Source organism: Glandiceps talaboti, chromosome 4 (assembly GCF_964340395.1).
Source record: "Glandiceps talaboti chromosome 4, keGlaTala1.1, whole genome shotgun sequence".
Classification (NCBI taxonomy): Eukaryota; Metazoa; Hemichordata; class Enteropneusta; family Spengelidae; genus Glandiceps; species Glandiceps talaboti.
In genome coordinates, this window is record NC_135552.1 from 4,890,932 (window position 1) to 4,913,136 (window position 22,205).

Consider the following 22,205-nt stretch of genomic DNA (forward strand, 5'->3'; position numbering starts at 1 on the left):
TCTGTAAGCAGACACCTTACCATGTTAGGTCTAAAATACCACAAAGTTAATATCATTTTTAGTCAAACTAAAAAATCTGGCCCAGGATAGTTTGATGGATATTTCCTACAAGGTGTCTACAAAAAGGCACATTTGTAGCCCTAATTTGCATATCACTGATGGAACCATCATATCATGAACAATTCTTAGTAAAAACACCCTGAAGACCGTTTCAGACAAATTTCAACCCATAGTGTTTGAGTTTAAGGTTTTTGACCAAAAATCACATTTTTTAACCCAATTCACAATCTGGTGTTAAGATAATTTTGATTTGAACAATTTCACAACTAGACACCCAAGGTAATGGACCATCAAATAGCATGGCAATCAGTTCAGTGGTTTTGACTTTAAGTTGTTCACACACACACACACAGACGTGGTTGATCCATATATAACCTCAGTTCAGTTGTGCTAATAAAAAATCTGGCTCTTGATAGTTTCATGCACATTTCCTACAAGGTATCCACATCCACCTAGATACCATTCCATAGGGTATATAGATTACAAAAATTATGGACAAGTCTGTACAGTACAATCGTGACGTCTGATAAACTACTCTGGCCAATTGGGTATTGCATATGAATGTTTTTTTTTTATTTGTATGAATTCTCATGTGTAATTTCATATTACAAATTTCATTAAAATGTTTACTTCATGATACAAATATCATTTATCATCTGTATGGTGTCTCATGTGAGCATTTAGATTAGTTACTTGGTGAAAACCTTTACCACACTCCTCACATACAAATGGTCTTTCATTTGTATGGATTCTCATGTGTACTTTCAAATTACCACTATGAACAAAACATTTATCACACTCCTTACATACAAATGGTCTTTCATTTGTATGGATTCTCATGTGTACTTTCAAAGCACTACGTTGAGCAAAACTTTGACCACACTCCTTACATACAAATGGTCTTTCATTTGTATGGATTCTCATGTGTACTTTCAAAGCACCACTGTAAGCAAAACTTTTATCACACTCCTTACATACAAATGGTCTTTCATTTGTATGGATTCTCATGTGTACTTTCAGAGCACCACTGTAAGCAAAACTTTTATCACACTCCTTACATACAAATGGTCTTTCATTTGTATGGATTCTCATGTGTACTTTCAAATGACCACTTTGATTAAAACTTTGACCACACTCCTTACATACAAATGGTCTTTTATTTGTATGGATTCTCATGTGTACTTTCAAAGCACCACTGTAAGCAAAACTTTTATCACACTCCTTACATACAAATGGTCTTTCATTTGTATGGATTCTCATGTGTACTTTCAGAGCACCACTTTGATTAAAACTTTGACCACACTCCTTACATACAAATGGTCTTTCATTTGTATGGATTCTCATGTGTACTTTCAAATGACTACTGTGAACAAAACTTTTATCACACTCCTTACATACAAATGGTCTTTCTTTTGTATGGGTTCTCATATGTCTTTTCAAAACAGCACATCGAGCAAAACATTTATTACACTCCTTACATGCAAATCGTCTTTCATTTGTGTGGATTCTCATGTGCTTTTTCAGATCACCATTTTGAACAGAACTTTCACTACACTCTTCAAGTACAAATGACCTTTCATTTGTATGCATTCCGTTGTCATCTCTTATATCACCATACCCTACACAATGTTCCTCAGAGTTTGGCGGAGATTGTTCATTGCTAATAATATCACTATTTTCACATGCAATTATAGTTTGTTGAGAATTCTGGCTCTCATTCATCACTAACACATCACAGTCACTTCTTGTACTGTACTCTATACAATGCTCCTCAGTGTCTTCTTCAACCATGACTTCTTCCAATGTAACAAGTCCATGTTGACAAAGACAATCTATTACCATGAATTTATCTGTTGACACAAGGAATAAAGATGTTTGTGAAATAACTCACATATCACATATGTAAATCAAAATTGTTAAAAAGGCAGTGATCATCTGAAAACTATATTACAGGGTTCTCATTTAGCCAGTTTAGTCGACTTTGAGTTGACTCTACTCTTACCGAACCTAATTAAGTAAATAAGAACAGTAAATGTCCACTCTGAATAGGGTTAGATTTAATAGGTCAGGTACAATACGAGTTTAGAGTCGACTTATCTTTTGTGTCTGACACAAAATTCTATTTGATTATGTAAGTGTATAGTTTCCTATATAAGGAGGATTCCAGGGTTAAAGTACAGGGTTGCTGCTAAATGATTGGAATAAATGAAGGATATATGCTAATATTAAATTGGATGACTTTGGTATGTGATCTGTGTCAGGTACAAAAATCCAGTGTGACTGGACTCCCAAATCCAGTCTGAACATAGTATATGTCACTAACCAATCTCATCCACAAATGTGATATATATGAATGCAAAAATGTAACAAACAACCATGATTCAGACAGATAAGAGACAGACCTCATATCAGATGTGAACAATACCCTGGTAGACACACACATGACATCACATGGATAGCAGAAACTAAATGATGTGGTAAAAACATAAGAATTATGCATGCTTAGGCAAAAAAAGAGAGAGGATTGTTTCTGGTCTGGACAGTTTGTCTAAAATGGTACGACGACATAATTAAAAAAAAAATTCTTAACAAACATGTCACTCAGTCTACTATTTATGTCAGTTAAGTTATTAGGTCTTTTTATTTAGTACTTTAGCATAAGTGTGTGTGTGTGTGGGGGGGGGGGGGCAGGTGTCATTTGCTTGTTCATGATTTGCTCTGCAGTTGCCTTCACTGAATTAGGGAGGGTTATTTTTGTGTTTCCCCATGGATCTGCAGACTGCATGGGCTGGACAAACATGGAAAATAAAGACTGACACAAGGGTATTGAAATGATGCCCACACTGAGCAGAAAGAATTATCTTTTTTGTCTACTGAACAACCAGTTGTTTTTTAATTTACCTTTAATGTTGCGAACCATTTGTGTATTGAAGTAAAGATCTCTACATAAACCTTCACTGAAAAATAGTATCAATGGCTCTGTAGCACAAATCCAGTTTGTGATAATTGTTTTTTAACAACATTAATTCATATTCCAATTCATCCTTGTTGCTATCTAAGAACTATGCACCATCACTTTAGTGTTGATATGCATGAACAGTTTTTTAGTTGCTGGATGACTACATGTCATTTCATTGAATATTTATCAACTGGCCTAACTCATCCTGTTGGTAGTTTTGCCATATACACCATCGGTTGCTATGTGTGTGGTCTTGTTGCTAGGACAGTAGGCATATATATATATGTTTACTTTTGAATGTTTATTCACTTGTGCATTAATCTATGTTATTTTCACAATATGCACAATTATTTTACTGTTGCTATGTGCATGGCCTTGTTGCTAAGCATAAAATACACATCCACATTTACAGTTGCTTGAGGAGTGATCTCGTTACTAGGCATATAGCATACATATTTTTGAATGTGTAGTCACTTGCAAACCCAACTATATTGCTATCTTAGCAAAATGTGTAGACATATAGTCATTGCTGAGGGTGTAGTCATGGTTGCAAGGGCCATTTATGACTATATCGTCAACAATATCAGCAGAATAACTCCTCTAGAAACATCCTCATAAAACGTTAGCCCCCACTCACAAAGTAGTTTTCGAGATATAAATTTTTGATAAAATTTCATATTTTTAGAGCTACAGTATTTTGAACTATTAAACATATCACACATTTATTAATAATTTGCAGATGTGGTCTATAATAATTACTGTTAATTTCTCAAGTAAGATACCATGATAAAATTGTGTTAGAATTATAAATCCAAAATAGATATCTAATCCTCCTCCATATTACCACTTTAATGAGTTCATCTGTGCTAAAAAGCAGTTTCACTATATTTCATTCAAATCCTAGACAACTGGATTGAAAATCTCTGCAAATAACAAACTTGTTATCAAATCAATATTCTACAATGGAATGAGTGATGTTATGTTTTAAAACAACATACCTTTGTCAGAGAGTGTATTATTCTCAAGTCGATAAAGTAAGACTTGATATGCTTCATTCAAGTCTCGTTCATATAGACTAAATACCAACTGTTCATTGTCCATTTCTGAAACTGAAAGAAAATGCAAATTTAGTCACCGTTTACAAAAAAGACAAAATATTGTATATTTTGGCCACTGGGGCCGATGTTTGAAGAACAATATGCAACTGTTGAAGAGTTTCAGGAGCACACAAGTGTGTGTGATGATAAACATGTACCACAAACAAGATGTTCATGTCCATGTTTTTATATGTGGTAACAGAGAATGGACTCATGAACGGAAACTTGTTGGTCGCCGTGCTGACATACAATGTAGTTGCGCTCAAAATGTAGCTACATGTACATGTACTAACTGTTTAGATTAGAAATTACCCAGAAGGCCATATTGAGTTCAAAAAGTCGTGTCTGCTGGGTATCAATGACAATAATTATTTCAAACCACCCATACAGGGCTATAGCTGAGATGCATACTGATAATGTGTACTAGTTGGTTAGAGTGCACACTCAATATTTTTGGAGAAATAATTATTCAAATATCCATTGATTCCACATTCCTATATATGGTGATACATTACATGGTGGACTTGAAAAGTTTAATAATTTCAATAAAGACAATATTTATTCTTCCAGGGATAAATTTAAGTATTCATAGGTAGTATGACTACTGCTTACAGCAATTAAAAAATGTGCACACTCTATTGTTTGTCAATTACAGGTGTTTGTATTAGATTGGAAATTACCCAGAAGGCCATATTGAGTTCAAAAAGTCGTGTCTGCTGGGTATCAATGACAATAATTATTTCAAACCACCCATACAGGGCTATAGCTGAGATGCATACTGATAATGTGTACTAGTTGGTTAGAGTGCACACTCAATATTTTTGGAGAAATAATTATTCAAATATCCATTGATTCCACATTCCTATATATGGTTATACATTACATGGTGGACTTGAAAAGTTTAATAATTTCAATAAAGACAATATTTATTCTTCTAGGGATAAATTCAAGTATTCATAAGTAGTATCACTACTACTTACAGCTATAAAAATGTGTGCACACTCTATTGTTTGTCAATTACAGCTGTTAGTATTAGATTGGATATTACCCAGAAGGCCATATTGAGTTCATAAAGTCGTGTCTGCTGGGTATCAATGACAATAATTATTTCAAACCACCTATACAGGGCTATAGCTGAGATGCATACTGATAATGTGTACTAGTTGGTTAGAGTGCACACTCAATATTTTTGGAGAAATAATTATTCAAATATCCATTGATTCCACATTCCTATATATGGTTATACATTACATGGTGGACTTGAAAAGTTTATTAATTTCAATAAAGACAATATTTATTCTTCCAGGGATAAATTTAAGTATTCATAGGTAGTATGACTACTGCTTATAGCAATTAAAAAATGTGCACACTCTATTGTTTGTCAATTACAGCTGTTAGTATTAGATTGGAAATTACCCAGAAGGACATATTGAGTTCATAAAGTCGTGTCTGCTGGGTATCAATGACAATAATTATTTCAAACCACCTATACAGGGCTATAGCTGAGATGCATACTGATAATGTGTACTAGTTGGTTAGAGTGCACACTCAATATTTTTGGAGAAATAATTATTCAAATATCCATTGATTCCACATTCCTATATATGGTTATACATTACATGGTGGACTTGAAAAGTTTAATAATTTCAATAAAGACAATATTTATTCTTCTAGGGATAAATTCAAGTATTCATAAGTAGTATCACTACTACTTACAGCTATAAAAATGTGTGCACACTCTATTGTTTGTCAATTACAGGTGTTTGTATTAGATTGGAAATTACCCAGAAGGCCATATTGAGTTCATAAAGTCGTGTCTGCTGGGTATCAATGACAATAATTATTTCAAACCACCCATACAGGGCTATAGCTGAGATGCATACTGATAATGTGTACTAGTTGGTTAGAGTGCACACTCAATATTTTTGGAGAAATAATTATTCAAATATCCATTGATTCCCCATTCCTATATATGGTTATACATTAAATGGTGGACTTGAAAAGTTTAATAATTTCAATAAAGACAATATTTATTCTTCTAGGGATAAATTCAAGTATTCATAAGTAGTATCACTACTACTTACAGCTATAAAAATGTGTGCACACTCTATTGTTTGTCAATTACAGCTCATAGTATTTGATTGGAAATTACCCAGAAGGCCATATTGAGTTCATAAAGTCGTGTCTGCTGGGTATCAATGACAATAATTATTTCAAACCACCCATACAGGGCTATAGCTGAGATGCATACTGATAATGTGTACTAGTTGGTTAGAGTGCACACTCAATATTTTTGGAGAAATAATTATTCAAATATCCATTGATTCCACATTCCTATATATGGTTATACATTACATGGTGGACTTGAAAAGTTTAATAATTTCAATAAAGACAATATTTATTCTTCCAGGGATAAATTTAAGTATTCATAGGTAGTATGACTACTGCTTATAGCAATTAAAAAATGTGCACACTCTATTGTTTGTCAATTACAGCTGTTAGTATTAGATTGGAAATTACCCAGAAGGACATATTGAGTTCATAAAGTCGTGTCTGCTGGGTATCAATGACAATAATTATTTCAAACCACCTATACAGGGCTATAGCTGAGATGCATACTGATAATGTGTACTAGTTGGTTAGAGTGCACACTCAATATTTTTGGAGAAATAATTATTCAAATATCCATTGATTCCCCATTCCTATATATGGTTATACATTACATGGTGGACTTGAAAAGTTTAATAATTTCAATAAAGACAATATTTATTCTTCTAGGGATAAATTCAAGTATTCATAAGTAGTATCACTACTACTTACAGCTATAAAAATGTGTGCACACTCTATTGTTTGTCAATTACAGGTGTTTGTATTAGATTGGAAATTACCCAGAAGGCCATATTGAGTTCATAAAGTCGTGTCTGCTGGGTATCAATGACAATAATTATTTCAAACCACCCATACAGGGCTATAGCTGAGATGCATACTGATAATGTGTACTAGTTGGTTAGAGTGCACACTCAATATTTTTGGAGAAATAATTATTCAAATATCCATTGATTCCCCATTCCTATATATGGTTATACATTAAATGGTGGACTTGAAAAGTTTAATAATTTCAATAAAGACAATATTTATATTTCTAGGGATAAATTCAAGTATTCATAAGTAGTATCACTACTACTTACAGCTATAAAAATGTGTGCACACTCTATTGTTTGTCAATTACAGCTCATAGTATTTGATTGGAAATTACCCAGAAGGCCATATTGAGTTCATAAAGTCGTGTCTGCTGGGTATCAATGACAATAATTATTTCAAACCACCCATACAGGGCTATAGCTGAGATGCATACTGATAATGTGTACTAGTTGGTTAGAATGCACACTCAATATTTTTGGAGAAATAATTATTCAAATATCCATTGATTCCACATTCCTATATATGGTGATACATTACATGGTGGACTTGAAAAGTTTAATAATTTCAATAAAGATAATATTTATTCTTCCAGGGATAAATTTAAGTATTCATAGGTAGTATGACTACTGCTTACAGCAATTAAAAAATGTGCACACTCTATTGTTTGTCAGTTACAGGTGTTTGTATTAGATTGGAAATTACCCAGAAGGCCATATGAGCATACAAAGTCGTGTCTGCTGGGTATGAATGACAATAATTATTTCAAACCACCTATACAGGGCTATAGCTGAGATGCATACTGATAATGTGTACTAGTTGGTTAGAGTGTATTTACTAATATGTCCACTGATTCCCTATTGCTATATATGCCTATACGTTACATGGTGGAACATGAAAAGATTAATAATTTCAATAAAGACAACAATTATTCTTCCAGGGACAAATTTAAGTATTCAAAGGTAGTATGACTACTACTTACAGCAATTAAAATGCGTTGTTTCCTTGCTGACGGACAAGCTATTATAGTTTGAGCATGGTCACGAGTGTCTGTGGTTTGAGCTATTCAGGCTACTGTGAACAGCGCCCCCATCGGTGGCTGATGGCGAGTTGTGGCTGCTACGTTCAGCTGAGTAACTGTTTACATGTAATGATGTATATATAGTCCTGCTTGCATACGGAGTAATACGGGACTCGATTCTGACAATTGTCCCTACTATTTCTCCTTAGAGTCAAGTCAGCAATATAGACTCGCGCACAGGGCTAACATGTATATTGCATTGCAAGGTGCTCTTTATAATCGGGCGGGTCATGATACCGAGTGTTCATTTAGTCGATTGTGTCCGAATATTTCACTGTCAAATTACTCTACAGGGTTAGGTACTTACCTAGAGTTTATCTTACTTGATATAGTCTAGTGAGTGATTGAAGGAAAGGACCCACGATCCGGGAGATAGTCGCTCAAACAACTAACTGGGATTGTCACTGAGGCTGCACTGAGCTGAGCCAGCGCTGGCCAGCTGAGACGCAAGGTCGATGTTTACAAGCTATGTCAAATGTTATCGCACATGCGCACTTCAGTTCTATAAATTAATCAAAGCAGTATACTGTGAACCGGGTAATTATTCGCGCATTTTTAATTTCGCGCAATTTCGCGATCGACCGTGACCGCGAAATTAAAACTGCGCGGATGTACTTGTGTGCAAGTATTTAACTTCTTTCTTTTTTGTTACAATCACTCCGTATACAACCACACACGGTACACGCAAACACACTGACACACGAGTTTTCAGACAACACCCAATAAAGTATTTGCAACGAAGTTTTACAAAGAATTATGAATCTTTATTTCCAATTTTGCATAGAATCTCAGAGGAGTACTGCTGATAAGACCCTCGCTTCCGTTTTGTAGAACCGTTGTTTGTTTTGATGAGGCACGCATCGATGTTTTCGTTGACCTCGACATGTAGATAATTGACTTTGGCTTTCCCATCGGCATGCAAGGGTAAACAATGCCTTCTGTAAACATGCTATACCAAATCATATACTGTTGTCCTCGCTTGGTACATGTAATTCCGACATCTTTGCTACCTCTGATTTGCAAAAAGATGACTTCAATTCTGGTCGACACATTATGTGACTGTACAAACACGTGTGTGGTTTACGGGCCTTAGTTTGCTGTCAGTATACGTAAGTTAACAGTATCTCTCTTCCCATCGCTCATTCCATTTTGGCTGTGTGTTGTGTCGGCATTGATAACACTAATGTACGTGTATCTAAGTAATAAATGCTATTTCTTGCCAATTATTTTGTAATAGACTAAACATTCCATAATCAAAAATACACACCACTCGGTTTCATTTCACCAACATTAAGATGTAACATTTCAAAATTCAAAGACCAACCCTACGGAGAAATGGTATGTGCTATGGTGCATCTTGTACAATCTTATCTAATGTTATCAGCAATAAAGGAAGTCACGTTGACAGCATGAACAGTCCTAGAACACCGTGGGAGTTTATTTTAGAACATGATAGATATAAACAAAGTCATAAAGCTTTCCGTCAACCGACATCAGAGGCACCGGCTGTTGTTTTGTGTCACTTATCTTGTTGTCTTTACCTAAATTGTCTCTGCTTGAAGCTCACTTCATGCAAGCAACCGCAACGCTCTATATTCCATAGTTGTATTTTTGTTTGCATGGTTGTTCATGCCATTTTATTGATACAAGAATCATATACAGTATTGTAAGTAACGTGTAGCAATCGGATCATTCTCTGTGACTTCGGATACTGAGTATCAAAATGTAACCAACGTGACCTTTTGAACTTCATTCCAAAAAGACGCAAAACAGAGACACTGACGTGATTTGATTAGTGTTTCACCAAACGTGTGACTGTACCATATTGACGCATGTGTGTTGACGGCTCCTGCTTTGAGGCTGTGAGCTACCCAACTTTCGTATTGTGTGATCTGGTAACTTGTTTAGTACATAATTGAACAAATTAACACCTACATTTGTCACAAGTCAACGTGTCACAGTATCTTCGCAGTTGGAAACAATAGAGCACTGCAACTGACGGATGCCGACAGAGCAATACTGCCCATCAATCAGTGTCAAATTTCATTGTTCTCAGCTCAACGTATTGTTTATGTTCACACAAAAAATCCACTGACGGCCTTGCGCGAAAATTAAACTGCGCGTAATCACCGTGATCTCCCAAAGCGCGAAAATAAGACTGCGCAATAATTTTCCGGTTCACAGTATTCCTTGCCTCGGTCATGCACGCCCCTTTCAAACTTTAATAACTAGCTGAAAGTGATATATTTTTTTAGACTCCACAAAGAAGTTTCACTTCTAAAATCACAGTGCCACTAAAGAAAGCACGCCACAAAATGTTTGGTTCGGGCATGAATGATTTTAGGAGAAACACTGTATTGAAATATTTACCTCATCCGTTGTTCATTGGAAGTCTTTGTCAGTGTAGTGATGTATTTTAAGTTTTAAATTTATCTCATGATAAATATGTGAAAAAAAACATGAGTAAAAATACTTCCATGAGAACAATCTCTGTAGAATGCACTAGCTGTGCACAACTGCAAAGTTTTTTTGAAACTGTTTTGTAATACAGTAATGACTTAATCATACTACACATGTATCATACACCCTGCATATTGTTAAATCACCACTGGGTAAAAGTATATATTTATAATATAAGTGACTCGATAGATAGATAGATAGCAAAAGTTCGAAGTTGCACTTACTTCCAATCCTAAGTTGTATGTATGTGTTTACAGTCGCAGTTACTTAAATTTGATAGCGACGTTTCGGTGTGTTTAGCACACCTTTATCAAGCTACAGTACATGGATGACTAATAGAATAAAACCAAAAGTGCTCATACGAACGACGAAAAATTGTACAAGAGAACTTGACACAAAATGAACAGTCCGATTGTCGGGTTACAGATCGTCAACGAAGTATGTTTTCTAGCACTGATATGATAATTCCAAAGCCTCAACGATTGGCGACTTCAAATTTAATTTGGTGTTTTCTAACCATTTAAATACACACATACGACGTAAACATGAAACGTTGAACGTACATGTACCTAGTAGTAGGTAGTACCTTGGAGGAATTATACTGACAAGGTACATGTAGTACCTTGGTTGAAATATGCAGTGATTCACGGCAACGTAACTTACCTTGTTTAGGCCGGCCTTGGTGGAATTTTTCCCCTGCTAAACACCCGTCGCTTATTTTTGAGGACTCAAAAAAGTGGAAATGACTAATAATGGCAGCTAATTACGCAAAAATGATACGTTTCATCGACCAGTTGTCCTCACGTTCCGTACTGTGACAAGGGAAATCCTCGCGCATACGCACACATAATTTCCAGTAGCAAACAGACGTGAGAAGTATGCTGAAAATGTTTCATATACTATCAAAATCAAGTGCAACAATACACATGTAGTAACAAACTAGGGGACTGTCAATTGACTTTGCATGTACATGTACATTGCCACTACTAATAACAAGTAGCAATGACAATTTACCATATCTTTGCCATTTATCTACTCCCTGACTTCTCATGAGTGTTAGTGTCTCATTTTTATTTTTTTAGTCCCTGCCAGACAAAGTCTGGAACGGGGACTTATGGATTGGGTTCCGTCTGTCCGTGCATCCCTGCATCTGTGCGTGCGTGCGTGCGTCCGTCCAGAGCTGTTTCTTGGAGATGCCTGGACCGATTTTTTTCAAACTTGGTACAGGGGCAACATACAATGGCATACATATGCACATCAATTTGTTTCATGATACGATCCAATGTGGCTGCCTAGCAGCCATTTTGTTTGAAAATTTTCCCTGTCTAAAGCCATAACTCAGACATGCTTGAACAGATCTCATTCAAAGTTGGCATTAGGACAGTGTTCTATGACTTACATGTGCATATTCATTGTTGTCGTGATACGATCCAATATGGCCGCCTAGCAGCCATTTTGTTTGCGTATTTTCTATATCCAAAGCCGTAACTCAGACATGCTTGAACAGATCTCATTCAAAGTTGGTATTAGGACAGTGTTGTATGACATAGATGTGCATATCCATTTTCATCGTGATACAATCCAATATGGCTGCATGGCAGCCATTTTGTTTGCGAATTTTCCATGTTCAAAGCCATAACTCAGACATGCTTGAACAGATCTCATTCAAAGTTGGTATTAAAACAGTGTTCTGTGACATACATGTGCATATTCATTGTTGTCGTGATGTGATCCAATGTGGCTGCCTGGCAGCCATTTTGTTTGCGAATTTTCTATGTCCAAAGCCATAACTCAGACATGCTTGAACAGATCTCATTCAAAGTTGGCATTAGGACAGTGTTCTATGACATACATGTGCATATCCATTTTCATCATGATACGATCCAATATGGCTGCCTGGCAGCCATTTTGTTTGCGAATTTTCCATGTCCAATGCCATAGCTCAGACATGTTTGAACAGACCCCCCCCCCCATCCTTTATTGTTGAATGTATTATTCCATCACATCATCTTGAAGAGTAGGGATGTCCCATGTCCAACGAGGAGATACAACATGAGTAGGCATGTTCCATGTCCAATGAGCAGACACAACATATCTAAGTCTGTTTGATTTAGGTTCACAAGTGTTGTTGCATGATCAGAGTAGTGATATCAAGAAAATGACAACATAAACTGCCAGTTCCTTAAAACACAATCATAGCGGGGTATATGTCATTGTCAATGACTTGTTTTTTTATATTACCAATGCTAATAAAAAATATCACAGATTCTGTCAATTTTTTTTAGAGACTGTCAGCTATTTTTGAAAGAGCAGTGAAGTTATGTGACCAAATTATTTATTTTTGGGTCCTCTGTGTCACACTGAGTTGAAAAGTGTATAGTAATATTAGACAAAGAGAAGTCACATTGTCCGAGGGCCTGGGGCCCTAGTGATATGATACTCCTCCTTTTTGAATTCTGGGATGACGTTTCAGATTTACCACATACATTCAGCACTTGATGAATATTAAAGATCATTTTTATGTTATAGATATTGTTTGTTGTTGTATATTTGCATGCTAAGGCACAACCATGTAATAATGAGCAATAAAATGAAATGAAAAGTCAAGAAAGTCTTGCGTCCTCCTTCAAAATATAGAAAAAAATATATATCAAGAAAACTATGATTTGTGTATTGGAGATCATTTTGAATATTTAATGATGTCAGGAGACAGAAATTTGCATATTTTGGGATCCATGTTGCATTTTGATTCCACAAATATATGGTTATACTAGATGACACTTGGCCAGTTTGGACTCAAGCAAGCTTGTATTGTAATATGATACATGTATTTACATTTTTTGCATCATGTCACACAGATATATCATAAGTTTACCCTGTACATGATGACTAAAAACAAAGATTTGGTGCCCAAATATTTACATATTATAAAATATTTGCATATAATTCTGCATGCTTATGACATTGAACAACAAAGTCCAATGAAAAATGAAGAATGTTTCAGGTTTCACCAATACGAATTGAAGAATTTGTGAAAAATTCAATAACTTGACTGTAATGGAAGCCATTTTGAATATTTAATGAGGTCATATGACCACAATTTGCATATTTTTGGGACCACTGTCTTTGGATGTATCCAAAAATACTTGGTTTTGTATGGTAAAACATGGTCAGTTTGGACTCGGGCACCCATGTAATATGACTATTTCACTTGCCGAACATATCAAATTACTGTAAGTACATAATGACTAAAACCAAAGATTTTTGGCCCAAATCTTCACATATGATGTCATATTTTCATATTATTCCACAGCCTTGCAACATTGAGGGTTAAAAGTACAATAAAAAATTGAAAATATTTTACTCTCACTTATACAAATTGAAAAATGTGCATAAAATTCAATAACATGAATGTAATGGCAGCCATTTTGAATATTTAATGAGGTCATGTGACCGATATTTGCATATTTTGGGGACCACTTTCTTTTTGGTAATTCCAAAAATACTTGGTTATGTATGGTCAAATATGGTCAGTTTAGACTCAAACGATCCTGTAATATGACACTGTCACTCTCAGAATCCCCGTTCAAGAGTACCAAGTTACTATATGTTCGCCATATGCTGTATGGGGCGAAAATCAGAGTTTTACTCCTAAATCTTTACATATGATGTAATATTTCCATATTATTGCACAGCCTTGTAACATTGAGGGATAAAATGCAATAACAAATTGAAAATATTATACTCTTACCCATACAAATTGAAAAAAGGGCAGAGAATTCAATAATTTTATTGTAAAGGTGGCCATTTTGAATGTATAATGAGGTCACATGACCAATATTTGCATATTTTGGGGATGCTTTTTTATGACCAGTTCAAAAATATATGGTTTCATCAGATCATCATTGGTCAGTTTGGCCTCAAACAATCCTGCAATATGGTACTTCCATCTCATTGAATTGCATGCAAAAATAACGAGTTACCACATGTTTACCGAGGTGAAATCAAAATTTTATACATAAATCTTTACATATTATGTAATATTTCTATATTATTCCACAGGCTGGTGACATTGAGGGCTAAAATGCTATAAAAAACAGAACTTTGTACTCTCACCAATACAAATTATAAAAATGTGAAAAATATTTCATAACTTTACTGGTTTGGTGGCCATTTTGAATATTTAATAAGGTCACATAACAAAAATTTGCATATTTTTGGCAATTATGATATATGTAGATTCCATAAATATATAGTTTTCCTGGGTCATCCTTGGTCAGTTTTGACACCAGGTGTTATGTAACATGGTACCAACACCTATATTATACCCTCTCATGGGCTTGGGGTTCAAAGTGTTAAAATTAAGCAATAAACCCCGCCGAAGGCTGGTATACACAAGATTTTGGCACAATTCGCGATATATAGCACGAGCTGAATGGCGAGTGCTATATGGAGCGAACTGTACCATATTCGCGTGTATACCCGCCTTCGGCGGGGGTTATTGCTAATATATTATATATATATCAAAATATTTCTTCTAAATGTGATTCTGTGGTTATTTATATACCTGAAAAGGCGAATTCGCACGTACAGAAAAAGATCGTCGGTAATAGATCGTCGGGAACGACCATATTTTGATGAGTGGATACGTTTATGTCGCCCTCACACACACACTGCATGAACACAACCATACACTGCATTGCATTGCATTGATAAATTACTTTATTTACATCATATAATTCATAACGAAAACGAGTTGAAAACTAGCAACAAAGAAAACGGGGCAAGAGGTCAAAGAAAGTAACAATTTTGTTTGGATATTTACATAAGAACAATACAATCATGCTATGGGCGTGGTCTTGTTGCTAGGCAAATTTACGTACATTTTTGAATTTTTACTCAATTGTCTATTAATCCCTGTTATCTTTGTGAAATACACAACCGTTTGGCTGTTACTATGGGCGTGGTCATGGTTGCTAGGGATATTTGCATACATTTTTAAAAATGTTTTCTCATTTGCCAACCAGAAGATGTTGTTAATTAAACAAAATATACTGTCATTTGCTAAGGGTGTGGTCATAGTTGCTTGAGCCAATTTTGTCAACATGTTTTGAAGAAAATCTGCAGAATAACTTTCAGAAATATCTCACTAAGTTTCAGACTCATTGACCAAGTACTTTTTGAAATATAAGTTTTCGACCACAAATGAACATTTTTACAACTAATTGGCATATCGCTCTTGGAATCATTGTATACTTAATATTAATATTTCTTTGTCCATACACCCCTAGATGCATTCCCATTCAATTTCAGCCCAATCTGCTCAGTGTTTTTGGAATTATAGATTTTTGACCAAAAAGGCACATTTGTAGCCCTGATTTGCATATCACTGATGGAACCATCATATCATGAACAATTCTTAGTAAAAACACCCTGAAGACCGTTTCACACAAATTTCAACCCATAGTGTTTGAGTTTAAGGTTTTTGACCAAAAATCACATTTTTTGACCCAACTCACAATCTGGTGTTAAGATCATTTTGATTTGAACAATTTCACAACTAGACACCCAAGGTAATGGACCCATCAAATAGCATGGCAATCGGTTCAGTGGTTTTGACTTTAAGTTGTTTACACACACACACACACACACACACACACGCACATAGACGTGGTTGATCCATATACAACCTCAGTTCAGTTGTGCTAATAAAAAATCTGGCTCTTGATAGTTTCATGCACATTTCCTACAAGGTATCCACATCCACCTAGATATCATTTCAGAGGGTACATAGATTATGAAGAATATGGACAACCTTTTACAGTATAATCATGATGTCTGATAAGCTCAAATTCTGGCCAACTGGGTATTACATATGAATATTTTTTTTTTATTTGTATGAATTCTCATGTGTAATTTCATATTACAAATTTCATTAAAATGTTTACTTCATGATACAAATATCATTTATCATTTGTATGGTGTCTCATGTGAGCATTTAGATTAGTTACTTGGTGAAAACTTTTACCACATTCCTTACATACAAATGGTCTTTCCTTTGTATGGATTCTCATGTGTACTTTCAAAGAACAACTGTAAGCAAAACGTTTATCACACTCCTTACATACAAATGGTTTTTCATTTGTATGGATTCTCATGTGTACTTTCAAATTACCACTACAAACAAAACCTTTATAACACTCCTTACATACAAATGGTCTTTCATTTGTATGGATTCTCATGTGTACTTTCAAAGCACAACTGTAAGCAAAACTTTTATCACACTCCTGACATACAAATGGTCTTTCATTTGTATGGATTCTCATGTGTACTTTCAAAGCACCATTGTAAACAAAACTTTGACCACACTCCTCACATACAAATGGTCTTTCATTTGTATGGATTCTCATGTGTACATTCAAGGCACTACCTTGAGCAAAACTTTGACCACACTCCTTACATACAAATGGTCTTTCATTTGTGTGGCTTCTCATGTGTACTTTCAAATGACCATTTTGAATAAAACTTTTACCACATTCCTTACATACAAATGGTCTTTCATTTGTATGGATTCTCATGTGTACTTTCAAAGCACCACTGTAAGCAAAACTTTTATCACACTCCTTACATACAAATGGTCTTTCATTTGTATGGATTCTCATGTGTACTTTCAAAGCACCACTGAAAGCAAAACTTTTATCACACTCCTTACATACAAATGGTCTTTCATTTGTGTGGCTTCTCATGTGTACATTCAAAGCACTACGTTGAGCAAAACTTGTATCACACTCCTTACATACAAATGGTCTTTCATTTGTGTGGCTTCTCATGTGTACTTTCAAATGACCATTTTGAATAAAACGTTGACCACACTTCTTACATAGAAACGGTCTTTCATTTGTATGGGTTCTCATATGTCTTTTCAAAACAGCACATCGAGCAAAACATTTATTACACTCCTTACATGCAAATCGTCTTTCATTTGTGTGGATTCTCATGTGCTTTTTCAGATCACCATTTTGAACAGAACTTTCACTACACTCTTCAAGTACAAATGACCTTTCATTTGTATGCATTCCGTTGTCATCTCTTATATCACCATACCCTACACAATGTTCCTCAGAGTTTGGCGGAGATTGTTCATTGCTAATAATATCACTATTTTCACATGCAATTATAGTTTGTTGAGAATTCTGGCTCTCATTCATCACTAACACATCACAGTCACTTCTTGTACTGTACTCTATACAATGCTCCTCAGTGTTTTCTTCAACCATGACTTCATCGAATGTAACAAGTCCATGTTGACAAAGACAATCTATTACCATGAATTTATCTGTTGACACAAGGAATAAAGATGTTTGTGAAATAACTCACATATCACATATGTAAATCAAAATTGTTACAAAGGCAGTGATCATCTGAAAACTATATTACGGGGTTCTCATTTAGCCAGTTTAGTCGACTTTGAGTTGACTCTACTCTTACCGAACCTAATAAAGTAAATAAGAACAGTAAATGTCCACTCTGAATATGGTTAGATTTAATAGGTCAGGTACAATACGAGTTTAGAGTCAACTTATCTTTTATGTCTGACACACAATTCTATTTGATTATGTAAGTGTATAGTTTCCTATATAAGGAGGGTTCCAGGGTTAAAGTACAGGGTTGCTGCTAAATGATTGGAATAAATGAAGGCTATGCTAATATTAAATTGGATGACTTTGGTATGTGATCTGTGTCAGGTACAAAAATCCAGTGTGACTGGACTCCCAAATCCAGCTTATTAGTTTTAGCACTTTGTGATGACTCATAGTGAAAGTCCTGTTTGTAGTCTGAACATAGTATATGTCACTAACCAATCTCATCCACAAATGTGATATATATGAATGCAAAAATGTAACAAACAACCATGATTCAGACAGATAAGAGACAGACCTCATATCAGATGTGAACAATACCCTGGTAGACACACACATGACATCACATGGATAGCAGAAACTAAATGATTCGGTAAAAACATAAGAATTATGCATGCTTAGGCAAAAAAGAGAGAGGATTGTTTCTGGTCTGGACAGTTTGTCTAAAATGGTACGACGACATAATTTAAAAAAAAATTCTTAACAAACATGTCACTCAGTCTACTATTTATGTCAGTTAAGTTATTAGGTCTTTTTATTTAGTACATTAGCATAACTGTGTGTGTGTGTGTGTGGGGTGGGGGGGCAGGTGTCATTTGCTTGTTCATGATTTGCTCTGCAGTTGCCTTCACTGAATTAGGGAGGGTTATTTTTGTGTTTCCCCACGGATCTGCAGACTGCATGGGCTGGCCAAACGTGAAAAATAAAGACTGACACAAGGGTATTGAAATGATGCCCACACTGAGCAGAAACAATTTTCTTTTTTGTCTACTGAACAACAAGTTTTTTTTAATTTACCTTTAATGTTGCGAACCATTTGTGTATTGAAGTAAAGATCTTTACATAAACCTTCACTGAAAAATAGTATCAATGGCTGTGTAGCACAAATCCAGTTTGTGATAATTGTTTTTTAACAACATTAATTCATATTCCAATTCATCCTTGTTGCTATCTAAGAACTATGCACCATCACTTTAGTGTTGATATGCATGAACAGTTTTTGAGTTGCTGGATGACTACATGTCATTTCATTGAATATTTATCAACTTGCCTAAACTCATCCTGTTGGTAGTTTTGCCATATACACCATCGGTTGCTATGTGTGTGGTCTTGTTGCTAGGACAGTAGGTATACATATATGTTTACTTTTGAATGTTTATTCACTTGTGCATTAATCTATGTTATTTTCACAATATGCACAATTATTTTACTGTTGCTATGTGCATGGCCTTGTTGCTAAGCATAAAATACACATCCACATTTACAGTTGCTTGAGGAGTGATCTCGTTACTAGGCATATAGTATACATATTTTTGAATGTGTAGTCACTTGCAAACCCAACTATATTGCTATCTTAGCAAAATGTGTAGACATATAGTCATTGCTAAGGGTGTAGTCATGGTTGCAAGGGCCATTTATGACTATATCGTCAACAATATCAGCAGAATAACTCCTCTAGAAACATCCTCATAAAACGTTAGCCACCACTCACAAAGTAGTTTTCGAGATATAAATTTTTGATAAAATTTCATATTTTTAGAGCTACAGTATTTTGAACTATTAAACATATCACACATTTATTAATAATTTGCAGATGTGGTCTATAATAATTCATGTTGATTTCTCAAGTAGGATACCATGATAAAATTGTGTTAGAATTAAAAATCCAAAATAGATATCCAATCCTCTTCCATATTACCACTTAACGAGTTCATCTTTGCTAAAAAGCAGTTTCACTATATTTCATTCAAATCCTAGACAACTGGATTGAAAATCTCTGCAAATAACAAACTTGTTATCAAATCAATATTCTACAATGGAATGAGTGATGTTATGTTTTAAAACAACATACCTTTGTCAGAGAGTGTATTATTCTCAAGTCGGTAAAGTAACACTTGATATGCTTCATTCAAGTCTCGTTCATATAGACTAAATACCAACTCTTCATTGTCCATTTCTGAAACTGAAAGAAAATGCAAATTTAGTCACCGTTTACAAAAAAGACAAAATATTGTATATTTTGGCCACCGGGGCCGATGTTTGAAGAATAATATGCAACTGTTGAAGATTTTCAGGAGCACACAAGTGTGTGTGATGATAAACATGTACCACAAACAAGATGTTCATGTCCATGTTTTTATATGTGGTAACAGAGAATGGACTCATGAACGGAAACTTGTGGGTCGCCGTGCTGACATACAATGTAGTTGCGCTCAGAATGTAGCTACATGTACATGTACTAACTGTTTACATGTAATGATGTACTGTGAACCGGAAAATTATTGCGCAGTCTTATTTTCGCGCTTTGGGAGATCACGGTGATTACGCGCAGTTTAATTTTCGCGCAAGGCCGTCAGTGGATTTTTTGTGTGAACATAAACAATACGTTGAGCTGAGAACAATGAAATTTGACACTGATTGATGGGCAGTATTGCTCTGTCGGCATCCGTCAGTTGCAGTGCTCTATTGTTTCCAACTGCGAAGATACTGTGACACGTTGACTTGTGACAAATGTAGGTGTTAATTTGTTCAATTATGTACTAAACAAGTTACCAGATCACACAATACGAAAGTTGGGTAGCTCACAGCCTCAAAGCAGGAGCCGTCAACACACATGCGTCAATATGGTACAGTCACACGTTTGGTGAAACACTAATCAAATCACGTCAGTGTCTCTGTTTTGCGTCTTTTTGGAATGAAGTTCAAAAGGTCACGTTGGTTACATTTTGATACTCAGTATCCGAAGTCACAGAGAATGATCCGATTGCTACACGTTACTTACAATACTGTATATGATTCTTGTATCAATAAAATGGCATGAATAACAACCATGCAAACAAAAATACAACTATGGAATATAGAGCGTTGCGGTTGCTTGCATGAAGTGAGCTTCAAGCAGAGACAATTTAGGTAAAGACAACAAGATAAGTGACACAAAACAACAGCCGGTGCCTCTGATGTCGGTTGACGGAAAGCTTTATGACTTTGTTTATATCTGTCATGTTCTAAAATAAACTCCCACGGTGTTCTAGGACTGTTCATGCTGTCAACGTGACTTCCTTTATTGCTGATAACATTAGATAAGATTGTACAAGACGCACCATAGCACATACCATTTCTCCGTAGGGTTGGTCTTTGAATTTTGAAATGTTACATCTTAATGTTGGTGAAATGAAACCGAGTGGTGTGTATTTTTGATTATGGAATGTTTAGTCTATTACAAAATAATTGGCAAGAAATAGCATTTATTACTTAGATACACGTACATTAGTGTTATCAATGCCGACACAACACACAGCCAAAATGGAATGAGCGATGGGAAGAGAGATACTGTTAACTTACGTATACTGACAGCAAACTAAGGCCCGTACAACACACACGTGTTTGTACAGTCACATAATGTGTCGACCAGAATTGAAGTCATCTTTTTGCAAATCAGAGGTAGCAAAGATGTCGGAATTACATGTACCAAGCGAGGACAACAGTATATGATTTGGTATAGCATGTTTACAGAAGGCATTGTTTACCCTTGCATGCCGATGGGAGTACATCCGCGCAGTTTTAATTTCGCGGTCACGGTCGAGCGCGAAATTGCGCGAAATTAAAAATGCGCGAATAATTACCCGGTTCACAGTATATATAGTCCTGCTTGCATACGGAGTAATACGGGACTCGATTCTGACAATTGTCCCTACTATTTCTCCTTAGAGTCAAGTCAGCAATATAGACTCGCGCACAGGGCTAACATGTATATTGCATTGCAAGGTGCTCTTTATAATCGGGCGGGTCATGATACCGAGTGTTCATTTAGTCGATTGTGTCCGAATATTTCACTGTCAAATTACTCTACAGGGTTAGGTACTTACCTAGAGTTTATCTTACTTGATATAGTCTAGTGAGTGATTGAAGGAAAGGACCCACGATCCGGGAGATAGTCGCTCAAACAACTAACTGGGATTGACACTGAGGCTGCACTGAGCTGAGCCAGC

The 22,205-nt window shown here is 35.5% G+C and overlaps 1 protein-coding gene across 1 annotated transcript; it reads right to left on the reverse strand.

Moving 5' to 3' along the window:
- Positions 1–705: 705 nt before the first annotated feature.
- Positions 706–17,725, reverse strand: LOC144434494 (uncharacterized). The gene is made up of 3 exons (XM_078122949.1): positions 16,909–17,725; positions 9,127–9,128; positions 706–1,492 (listed from the first exon to the last, which is right to left on the reverse strand). Exons 1-3 carry the CDS (start codon positions 17,650–17,652, stop codon positions 706–708), a joined length of 1,533 nt encoding a protein of 510 aa, XP_077979075.1. The 5' UTR covers positions 17,653–17,725.
- Between the last annotated feature and the right edge of the window lie 4,480 nt (positions 17,726–22,205).

Bases quoted from the DNA above. Each gene is read 5' to 3' on its own strand.
- LOC144434494 (XM_078122949.1), bottom strand. From the start codon at position 17,652: ATGCATACAAATGAAAGGTCATTTGTACTTGAAGAGTGTAGTGAAAGT.